A 12211-nucleotide genomic window follows, 5' to 3' on the forward strand; every position below is an offset into this window, starting at 1 on the left:
CCATATCTGATGATGACATGATCTGTTACATCTGATATTAACGGTCTGTTTCATCTGATATATTTGTTACATCTGATATATTATGGTCTGTTACATCTGATATATTATTATGGTCTGTTATATCTGATGTCACGGTCTTGTATGTCTGTCATGGTCTGTTATATCTGATGTTATGGTCTGTTATATCTATGTCATGGTCTGTTATATCTGATGTCATGGTCTGTTATATCTGATGTTATGGTCTGTTATATCTGTGTCATGGTCTGTTATATCTGATATTATGGTCTGTTATATCTGATGTTATGGTCTGTTATATCTGATGTTATGGTCTGTTATATCTGATGTTATGGTCTGTTATATCTGTGTCATGGTCTGTTATATCTGATGTTATGGTCTGTTATATCTGTGTCATGGTCTGTTATATCTGATGTTATGGTCTGTTATATCTGATGTCATGGTCTGTTATATATCTGATTTCATGGTCTTGTCTGTCTAATGTCATGGTCTGTTTATATAATATCTGATGTCATGGTCTTGTATATCCGATGTTCTGGTCTTGTATATCTGATGTTATGGTCTTGTATATCTGATGTTATGGTAGGAGCCTATCTGATGTCACGGTCTCTTTAATATTAGGCCCCGCCTTGTTTTGGTCACGTGCGTGAGGCCGGGGCTCCTCTCTTCCGGGTTTATGTTGTTGACAGTTTATTTTCACAGAAGTACAAGTAGCAGAAGAGGAAAGAGAAAACAACTACACGGTGAGAATCTCTACATTTAAACAGTCATAATGCTCATTATAATGATAATCCAATTCATATAAATGCGATTGTTCTTTTTTTAACCACAGAGATAATAACTTAACATCCCTTTTAACCTAAACCTAAACATGATTGCGTTTTGTGACATCACTATATAGCTGGGGTCAAAGTCGGTGACAAATGTGGGTATTGTTTTAAAAATATTCCCGATAAATAATGGAGCTGGGCACTTCTCCTTTGGTCCACCCAGTCCTGGGACATGTGAGAATGGTCAAGTGAAATATTTGTCTCTATCACTAAACACGGGTGAATGTTTTTCCACATGCCTGTAGAAAAAACAGGAGAACTAAACAAACCTACCTTTTATTATGTCACTGAGCTGAGCATCATGACGATAATGTCTGAAAGACCCACCCAGTGGCACCCACCTCAGACATCAGCAAGACAGCAACATTATGAAAATTACAATATTATTGTCTGGGTCACCGGACGTTCTGTCTGTCTGTCTTTCTATATAGGCTACAGTATATGACTGTCTGTCTGTTGAATGGATGCACCACCATTGAATGTATTTCCTAAAATACTGGAACGCTTTTAATTTAACTTTATTGTTACATCACATTACAATTTGTGGCAGCGGTGGCCGAACGGATAGCGGCGCGGTCTAGATACCGGAAGGTTCCCAGTTCGAATCAGCCGTCCGACACGTTAAAATTACCACCGCTGAAATGCCCTTGAACAAGGCATCAACCACTACGATGAAATGTGTTCTATGAGCAGGGCCTGGCTGGAAACAAGTTCTTGAGCTTAGCCCAGATACCCTGGGTAAATATAGATTTCATTTCATTTCATTTCATTTCATTTCATTTCACAAGTAAGGTGGGTGGAAAACGTGGTTGTGCAGGCTCATCATTGCAGTTAAAAGGGATAGAGAGAGGACACGAGCATGAATTCCATAACATGACAACGTGGGTGGAATACTGGATAACTCACCCGCCGGTGCTTGCCCGTTTTTCCTCCCAGAATTGTCACCATAGGGGGGTAACTTGTAAAGCAAAGTTCTTTGTTTACCCAGGGTAAGTGGACTAAGCTCGAGATGCTTGTTTACAGCCCTGCTCATAGAACATTTCATGGTTGGGGTTCAATGCCTTGCTCAAGGGCACTTCAGCGGTGGTAATTTTAACGCGCCGGTCCGGGGATTCGAACTGGCGACCTTCCCGTATCAAGACCGCTCCGCAAACCGTTCGGCCACTGCTGCCTCAAACCCTCAATAATATCAATATGCTATTGGCTGTTTGTATTATTTTTGGAAAAATATAAAAAGATACTCCTATGCAAAGGCTATATTATTTTACTTATATTTGACCCTTTAAACAATGTAGTATATGTAAGGTTTTGCACACTCAAATGGTACCTTGTCAGATACTCCCCACATGTTAGGCTACAACAACTTCCGTGAACCGACTTCACTGTAGTAGCCTTTTCATGAATTATATTTGTACTTAATAGGCTGTCTGCTGTCGTGAAAGTTTATACTAGTTAGAGAAATTCAAAGTCCAGCCGTCTGCCGTCCAGCCTCTCCCACCCCTCGCTGGGTAAAATTCCGGGAGGAAACGGAAAAGGGGTGAGTTGTTCTGTTACCCGTGGGTGCATAATAAATAAAAGGTCATGAATGAATGTATGTACGAGTATAAATTAGAGGTGCACCGATTAGGTTGTTTGGGACTGATATCGATCACCGATAGTTTTTCTCACGATTGGCCGATACTGATCTTTTGTTAGGGAACATTTTAATATTTCCAAAAATATTATACGGAATGTCAAAACGCATGGTACGTCAAAACTGTTCCTGTGTGTTGTGTGCATGGGGGAGGAAGGGCAGAATGTTTAGGCCTGTCACAAAGATGCAAAACGATATTATACTATATATCTGACTGACTTTTATACCACTTTAAATGGTCCAGATCGGGTAAATTGCCGATCACCGATCGAGTCATTTGGAGTGAATATCGGCCGATCACCGATCGGTTTGCTGATCGATTGGAGCACCTCTAGTATACATATAAAGGAGTCCCTATTAAAACATGAATCAGTTCAGTCTGTGCCTCAGACTTAACTCTTGTTCAGCAATCTTAATTGCTAATAAGTAAAAACTGTTCAAGAGTCTGGCAGTACTGCTCCTGATCCTCCTGTAACACCAGGGGTGGGCAACTTTGATGCTGGAGAGGGCCACTATAGTTCCACACTCACTCCAGAGGGTCACACTGCATATTACTGTCTTAGCAAAACATTGCCGATCTACAATCTCAAAACGCGTCAGCGACGCATTATGAGCTTGTAGATCAGCTATTTTGAAAAGTATTCTGAAAAGTTTAAATTGTATTTAAATTTTATGTTAACATTATGAACTGAATACAAATACATTGCAATCAAAACTGCAGCATCACTCCCAATCTTCCGCCGTAGTCTGAAAACCCACCTTTTCAGACTCCATCATGGCCCATAGCACTTACCCTACCCCCTTAGATAGCACTTTTTAGACTTAGATAGCATTTGAAACAGACTTATAGACAGCACAATAATTGCATTGTATGTAGTCATAGCACTTCATAGTACATATGTATAGCATAGTATAGTATATATGTATAGTTTATATGTATAGTGTCATTATATAGATATGTTCTAGTTACGTTCTTCTTAGCTTACGCATGTTTCATGATAAATGCATTTTATATATGTGATGTATTCCCATGCTTTTTTGTTCTTGTCTATTGTAAATCGCTCTGGATTAAGAGCGTCTGCTAAATGCCTAAATTGTAAATTGTACAGTGGACATAAAAAAAGACAATAACATTTGAATACTACTCATTAAGCCACTTAGACTGAAGTAATTAAAGTGGGTTGTTTGCAATGTTTGCAAATCAAAAATATATCATTATTCTGATATTAACCTCAGTGCCACATTAAAGTGATGGTGGGGGGCCGCCGGTTGCCCATGTATGCTGTAACACATTGGAAATCATTGAATCATATTGTATCGCCATGAGTGAGCCAATCTCGTCCACATATCGTATCGTCAACCATGTATTGTGATGTGTGCCACTGTTAAAATGTATCGCGTTACACCCCTAGGAAATGTTCCAACAGAATCAGAAATGTACAGTTTATGCGAAACGCGTGAGCTTGTAGACTGATCTGCTATTTTCAGAGCACGACACCAAACATAAAATGACTTGTCTTTTAGTTCTACTCTGCTGGACCTCTTCTCCACTAGTCCCTCCCTGACATGGTAGTCTAGTTTTTTTTGTTGACAAAATCGTCAAAATATTTAGCCCTACTTTTAGTCATCATAGCTTATAGTTTTTATTTAGTTTTACATGTAGTTTTCTTCAGTGGAAAAAGCAGACAAACATTTTTAGCCGACAACATTAATACGTTTTACAATGACCATGTGTGGTTTTAAATAAGCATGCCGTGTTATTAACCCTTGTACTGTGTGTGTGTGTGTGTGTGTGTGTGTGTGTGTGTGTGTGTGTGTGTGTGTGTGTGTGTGTGTGTGTGTGTGTGTGTGTGTGTGTGTGTGTGTGTGTGTGTGTGTGTGTGTGTGTGTGTGTGTGTGTGTGTGTGTGTGTGTGTGTGAGAGACTGTGTGCGCGCATGCGTGTGTGCGTATGTGTGTGCCTCTCCCCGATTGTGCAGATTTCACACTGATTAGGAGCCATGTGGCAGTCACATGAAACCAGGAGGAGGACGAGGAGGCAGACGACAAGACAAGAGGACATTTGAAGAAGAGACAGACAGAGACAGACAGAGGGAGACAGGGGCCGGAGAGAGACAGGCCCGAGACAGAGACAGTGAGTGGGGGGGATCTGACGCCCCCCTCCCTCCCCCCATGCCATGAACTCGACCACTCCCCCCCCCTCGGTCGGTGGAGGGGACGCCGCCGTGGGCTACGTCCTCGTCCCGCTCTTCCTCCTCACCATCGTCGGGATCGCCGCGGCCGTGGTGAGTGAGGGGTTAAAGCCACTTATGTAAGGGCCGGGATGTCTAGATCTGGACCACTTTAACCATTATTCTATACGTGAGCTTGTAGATCTTAGCCCGTAGAACTTGCCCTAGCCTCGACGACCATACAGGCGTAGACAAAGGCTCAAGTTATGTAATTTACATAGCATTTTTATGTAGACATAGCACTTGTATACTCATAGTTTCATTGTCAGATATTGCGTCGCATTGTGAGCTTGTAGAGCGGCTATTTTCAAAAGGTCTTTATTCTTTATTTGAAAATGTATGAAATGGGACATTCTGTATGAGTACTTTTACTTTTGGTACTTTAAGTACATTTTCATGTCACAACCTGAATCACAAGTGAATTTTGAATAACAGACTTTTACTTGCAACTTGTTACAGTATTTTTACAACGTTTTACTGATACTTTTACTCAAGTAAAACATTTTAGTACTTTTTCCACCACTGGTTCAAGAAAATTCTGGTTGACATTATTGTCAGTGTATTTAGTCATAGTGTCAGTTATCATAGCTTGGTTTTTGTCTTGTTTTCGCCTGTGAAATAAATGGTCGACGGCGGAACATTTCTTCCGTCGCGGTTTTATAAGCGCGTGAAATGGAACTGGAGTGGACTGTTGGCCATACCAACATGGGCCTGTGAAATGACACCGTGAAATCCTGACATGGATTGACATGACACGCATGTTGTGTTGATGATGCTTGTCCAAAAGCCTGTGTAAACTGATTCCATGCTCCGTGTGGTGTTTTCCATGTGTTTCTGTGCTCTCTAGGTTATGTACATAAGGAAGAAACGAAGGTAAGCTGTGTTTTATGTCCCTCTTCTATTCCTTACACAACATTGTTCTCTGATGCAAGGAAGGAATATCCTACAATCTAATATATAGGGATGCACCGAATATTCGGCCACTGAAACTATTCGGCCGAATTGTGGCAAAAGCAATGCATATTCAGGATTCAGTTCGGTTGATTTTAGAGCCGAAACCATATAGTCAAAGAAGGGGTTACCTTTCGTAACCTACTGTTATGTTGTGACGTGAACAGAATGTAATCATATATTTCACAGTCACGGCCATGACAGCAATGGTACGAAAACTGGTATAAAAAAAGAAAGAATACATTTATATATAATATGAATCATATTCGGCTATTCTGTATTTGGTTTTCGGGCCAACTGTTTCCTATATTCTGTATTCTGTTTCGGATAAGAATTTCCCATTTGGTGCATCCCTAGTAATATAGTGTCTTTCCACTGCTTGACTCTGCACTAGGCATGCCGCGGTTTACCGAATTTCGGTAATACCGCGACAGGAACAGCCACGGTGTTGATACCGTGAGATTTCCGAGCTTACGGTATTTCAATACAGCGTTGGTGGGTGGCGCATGCTGCGCGCATGCAGTGCAACTCCACTCGCAGACTAAGGCAAAACATTTATTTTCACCACACAGCTGCAGTAGATTGAAAAGTTGCTTCCTACCTTTGAGTTAGTGTTGCTGAAAGACACCCAGATCCAATTGTATATTCCATATTTCCACATGTACTAAACTAAAAGTGTGAACTGTCAACACAGAGGCACGCAGTTGTGAGCATGCGCAGATTGCACTACCTCCAGCGTAGATCACTAGATCCAGCGTGCCGGGTACAAAACGGCCATTAGGGGGAGCCATAGTACAGTGAAATACAGTGGGGAATAGCTATTGATTCATTGATTGAATACTTTATTGGCAGAAATGTAATCAGTATAGGGTACAGTCAAACACATGTCCAAAGGGATCACTGAAAAAAGTCCTTGCTGTCTTGTTTCCATTCGGTTTCAATTCATAATCATGACAAGTCACATGACAAATAACAAAATTCAAATTATCATAAAAGGTCAAAATAAAAAAATAAGATATGTAGGCCTACAGGTTGGGGAACAAAGAAGGGCTTATAAGGAGGTGGGGGTAGTCACTAGACATAGGTGGGTGGGCAATCTTTTTTTTTTTTTTTATATAAATACCGTGGAATACCGAGGTATAGGTTATCAATACCGGCACCGTACCGTACTGTAAAATCTCATACCGTGGCATGCCTACTCTGCACGCTTTGCTTCCACTGCATGTGGACGTGCTTTTGGCTGCAAGGACCTCATAATACATCACAATACAATTCATAGAAACTCATCACAAAAAGTTTGGAAACGTTTTTCTCCCTTTTAATAATATACCAATTGGTATTTTATTTGATATAATCATTGATTAGCCACCTTTACAACGACGTACAGCTTGCAAGTGGTTGGTATTCACCCTTGCTTTGAGTTGACTGAAACTCCACCTCCTGTAGACAGGAGTGTTAACATGTCTCATGTCCTCAGAATGGACAGACTAGTGTTAACATGTCTCCTGTCCTCAGGATGGACAGACTGTAGTGTTAACATGTCTCATGTCTTCAGGATGGACAGACTGAGACACCAGCTCCTGTAGACTGTAGTGTTAACATGTCTCCTGTCTTCAGGATGGACAGACTGTAGTGTTAACATGTCTCATGTCTTCAGAATGGACAGACTGAGACACCAGCTCCTGTAGACTAGTGTTAACATGTCTCCTGTCTTCAGGATGGACAGACTTAGACACCAGCTCCTGTAGACTGTAGTGTTAACATGTCTCCTGTCTTCAGGATAGACAGACTGAGACACCAGCTCCTGTAGACTGTAGTGTTAACATGTCTCATGTCTTCAGGATGGACAGACTGAGACACCAGCTCCTGCCGGTCTACACCTACGACCCGTCGGAGGAGGTGAACGAGGCGGAGCAGGAGATGCTGTGGAGAGAGGAGGACACCAAGGTAATGCCATGACGCCTCGTACCATTGTACCGTATGTGTGTGAAAGAGGAGGACACCTCTAAGAGCTATTTAACACCATTATTATTACCATTGTATACAATATAGAGCTTTATAACTTCGTACTACTACTACTACTAACTACTGCCAACTACTACGATTACTATTATTACTACTACCAGTAAGACGCCCTGAGGGCGAGAAGCGACTTCGCATGGGGGGTCAGATCAACATATGGAATAAATTCTGTACTGGCCATATATGGAGCGTGTCTTAGTGTACAGGATTTGATGAGGTCAGATCAACATATGGAATGTCAGAACAGGTCAGCTCCATATATGGAGATCTAAGGGTTTGAGGTCAGATGTAGATTTGCTGGCCGGCTCTATATATGCAGATCTAGGTGATGTTCCAGTCTTCTCCATGTATGGTTATCCAGGGTTAGATGAGGTCAGTGTCGTGATCTTCATATATGGAGATGGCCATTTATGGTGGCGTGATCACCGTGATGTGTCATGAGGTGTGATGTCACGAGACGTGACCATATGGAGGTGTGATGTCACAAGATGTAACCATATATGGAGGCGTGATGTCACAAGACGTGACCATATATGGAGGTGTGGGGTGACAGACGGATAGGAGATTCAGGTTTTCATAGTAAATGCGACCGTGCGACCTATGGTCGCAACTACTACTATTCCTACTACAATTACTACTACTACTAGTAATAATAATAACACTTTTGTTTTAACCTGACAATATCACTCAGAAGCTTTAACTGATCACATTCATGGAGGACGTGTACCTAAAAATGTGCTTCATTATATAATATTATTATGATCTTTTTATTTAAATGCTTTGATGACTTTACTCTTTTAATGGCCATGAATTGATAACTTGTATAATATTTTATTATTGTAATGTCCATGCATTGATAACTTGTATAATACTTTATTTTAATGTCCATGTAGTGATAACTTGTATAATATTTTATTATTTTAATGTCCATGTATTGATAACTTGTTTAATATTTTATTTTAATGTCAATGCATTGATAACTTGTATAATATCTTATTATTGTAATGTCCATGCATTCATGCCTGTTCTCGTCCCCATGCAGGTTGTACAAAGCTGGGCCAGATCATATCAACAACGGCGCCCTCTGCTGACTGAGGACGTCCATGCATGAAATGAAATGAATGGGACTGACATGGCCAATCAGCACTCAGCAGTGAGGCTAAATGAATGGGACTGACGTGGCCAATCAGCACTCAGCAGTGAGGCTAAATGAATGGGACTGACGTGGCCAATCAGCAGGGAGGCTTGTACAACGTACTATGAGTTTATTTATTATTTTCTTATCATTACACTGTCATCATCATCATCACAGTGTCATCTTCATCATCGTTAGGGGTTGGGATCCTTTTGAAGTTTAACCCATTTTAGAGCACTGGTTCCCAAACTGTGGGTCGGGACCCATTTGCGACTCACCGACCAAGATTGGGCCAAGATTCAAGTAAAGATCCCATTTTCTTGTTCTACATTCAACACATACACACACACATACGCACACGCGCACAACAGGTTTCGGAATCGGTTCCAATTGTGATGGAACCGATCCCTGGTTCCTCCATGTTGGATGTGGATCCCAACCCTAATCATCATCATCGTTTTGGGCCTGTTGTCATTTAATTTTTTGTTTACATAACAGCTGTTCATTGTGAAACGTTGACGCCAAACAGTCTGAGCTTTCTGAAAGTTTATTTATTTGATATTATTTATTCTCTTCTGGCTTTTTCTTTTTTTCTTTTCTTTTTTTCCCCACAAAGCGTTACTGGGAAAAATCCCAACCTTACATTATCCAATAGGTTACTGAGGAGTTAATATGCTGTACGAATGTAGTTTTCTATATTATATTTTTTCTTTATTTATTATTATTTTTCTTTTTCTTTACAGTGGATTTTGGATTGGTAATTCGGTCACCGCAGGCCTTTGCTGCCTTTAACCCTCAGGTAACAAAATGTAGGAAACCAAAAAAATAAATAAATGGACCCATAACATTGTGTCCACGACCCACAAATGGGCCCCGGCCCAGTGTTTGGGAAACCGTGTTCTAGAGACCCGAGAGACCATGTGGTTTGTGTCAGTGTGACTGTCTGGCGTCATATCCATGACAACCACATGGGGGAGCGGTTCCACTACTCTGCCAGCCTCCTCTTCATCATCATCATCTCTGAGCGATGATGAGTAGAGCCCCAAATATGCCCTGTCTAGATCTACCGCCAATACATCATCACATGTTCCAAATGTTAAACTTTTTCAGGATTCAAATTCAACAGCATCAGAAGTAGCAGATCTCCAGAGGCTCCAAACGTGTCGCGATTGTAGCTCTGCTACTTGTGATATGCTGTTCTTAAAACAATAACAATGATAATAAGACTTATATGCCTTAAAACATTATACTTGCCCTTGATGACTAAAATTTTAAATTATAAACACCTTTAATATGTTATTTATTTTAGAAATCACTTATTGTAATGGGCCAGAATGAGATGATGTATGATGATAAGGGTTAGGGTCACTTCACACAGGTTTATTTTAAATTATAGTTATAGAGGGCAATTATAATGTGTTACGGCATATAAGTCTTATTAAGCCAGTCAATCTTAGGTTTGACCCAAAGGAGGAAATTGAGATAGTAATCGTTCAAGGTTTTTAATGATCCTTAGGGTCATCCAAATAAGAAAAACAAAAATTTGTGAATTCAATTCTTGAAGGGTTTGAAATGATAAGAATGCCCTTATGCTTTATGTAGCATGTGACGTGTCGAACTAGGGGGTTTTCATGATTCTGAATCCATTGCAAGCATTAGTTTTGCACAAAAAACACTCCTTGGGTTAAAAACGGCCAACGGCCAATTTAGCCCAAGGAGTGTTTTTTGTTAGTTTGACACTTCCTCCCTACTATAGAGTGTGCTGACCAGTATAAGGAGTTCCAGCTCCCAGTTAATCCCTGGCGTCAAAAGGTTTCGTTTTTGGCTAGGTGGCCCAGCCTTCATCCAATCAGGATAGAGAGGGGCCTTCCGCCAATCATGATCGAGCGGGGGCGGGCCTTGGTGTGCTGTTGGCCTGCCGCGTGTCCCCCCCCACTGTAGTGCGTGCATGTGCACATCTTGTTACCGGGGCGTACCAGGGGGGTTCACCCAAAACACTGAATGCTCCTTTAAAATTTCCTGGCCCCAACTTTTGACCTGAAAAAAGTATGTTCCACTAAATCCATGAAGAAAAACTTTTAATATGATGTAGGAGGGTATTAGCACCAATACAATTTATATCGCATTACTATTGCAATTTATTTTGGGTCACGCCCCTTTTTAGCTTCGATTGACTGGCCTATATTAGCCAGGGATCCACGGCACCAGGGTACAGCTGCATGACTCGTACATTTTAATATGTCCTCTCAGATTTGTTTAGATGGATTCCACAGCTCTGACTGTTTTTGTTTTGTTTTTCTTAACTCCCCCCCCCCCCCCCCCCCCTCCTGAGGTGTATTATTGGGGAAAAAAGAAAGAAAGCTTCTGACTCATGTTTGACTTGAGTTAATTTTGTGAATGTATACGGTCTGATGATTACGGACGGCCTGTCAAATTATAATATATGTAAAAAGACCATAGTATAATACCAACAACTTCACCCTCCCAAAAAGGTCAGACATAAAAGACAACGTTGTGTGAATGGTCAGACACTAGCCTCGGTCCCAGGCTCACTTAACTGCGAAAAAGAAGAGCCTGGTCACAACCTAGGACAAATAAGCTATCTAAGGCAGGACTTCCGCCGTGTAACCCCCCCCGGAAGTTAACGTTTTTTGACCAATCGCAGCGTTGTGTTCCCGAAAATGTATTCCCGCTGAAATGATCATTGGGTGGGGACTAGTAAACACAGCCGCACCGCGTGACGTAGTTATCTTACACGCAACACTTCCGCCACTTCCGCTGATAGTCTTTTCAGCGTAGGTCTTGGCCAGGGTGTCAGACACTGAGCTACATAAAAGACAACGTTGTGTGAATGGTCAGACACACTGAGCTACATAAAAGACAACGTTGTGTGAATGGTCAGACACACTGAGCTACATAAAAGACAACGTTGTGTGAATGGTCAGACACACTGAGCTACATAAAAGACAACCTTGTGTGAATGGTCAGACACACTGAGCTACATAAAAGACAACGTTGTGTGAATGGTCAGACACACTGAGCTACATAAAAGACAACGTTGTGTGAATGGTCAGACATAAAAGACAACGTTGTGTGAATGGTCAGACATAAAAGACAACGTTGTGTGAATGGTCAGACACACTGAGCTATATCTTGCAGACTTGCACCACCCATTACCCCTAAACTTATTTGCCATGTTTTACTATTTTGAAAAAAAGTTAAAATGGCCCGATCTACAAGCTCACAACGTGTCGATGTAGATCGGCAAGTTTAGTATAAATTGTATAAAAAGGCAAAGAAGGGGTTTAGCCCTGACGAAAATAGGGCCCACATTCCCAACTCCGGTTGCTTTATAGGGGCTCCTCAACGACGTGGGTGCCGTCAGTGGAACCCCA

At 41.3% G+C, this 12211-nt stretch overlaps 1 protein-coding gene across 1 annotated transcript; it reads left to right on the forward strand.

Moving 5' to 3' along the window:
• The first annotated feature begins 665 nt into the window (after nucleotides 1–665).
• Nucleotides 666–12040, forward strand: smim29 (small integral membrane protein 29). Its single transcript, XM_079496092.1, has 5 exons — nucleotides 666–758; nucleotides 4457–4762; nucleotides 5556–5581; nucleotides 7501–7606; nucleotides 8724–12040. The coding sequence occupies exons 2-5, from the start codon at nucleotides 4655–4657 to the stop codon at nucleotides 8790–8792; spliced, it is 309 nt and encodes a 102-aa protein (XP_079352218.1). The 5' UTR covers nucleotides 666–758; nucleotides 4457–4654; the 3' UTR covers nucleotides 8793–12040.
• The last annotated feature ends 171 nt before the right edge of the window (nucleotides 12041–12211 follow it).

The sequence above is a fragment of the Electrona antarctica genome (genome assembly GCF_951216825.1).
Source record: "Electrona antarctica genome assembly, chromosome: 2".
Classification (NCBI taxonomy): domain Eukaryota; kingdom Metazoa; phylum Chordata; class Actinopteri; order Myctophiformes; family Myctophidae; genus Electrona; species Electrona antarctica.

Bases quoted from the DNA above. Each gene is read 5' to 3' on its own strand.
- smim29 (XM_079496092.1), top strand. From the start codon at position 4,655: ATGAACTCGACCACTCCCCCCCCCTCGGTCGGTGGAGGGGACGCCGCC. The intron at 4,763-5,555 runs GTGAGTGAGGGG...TGTGCTCTCTAG, and splicing joins TCGGGATCGCCGCGGCCGTG to GTTATGTACATAAGGAAGAA. The intron at 5,582-7,500 runs GTAAGCTGTGTT...TCATGTCTTCAG, and splicing joins TACATAAGGAAGAAACGAAG to GATGGACAGACTGAGACACC.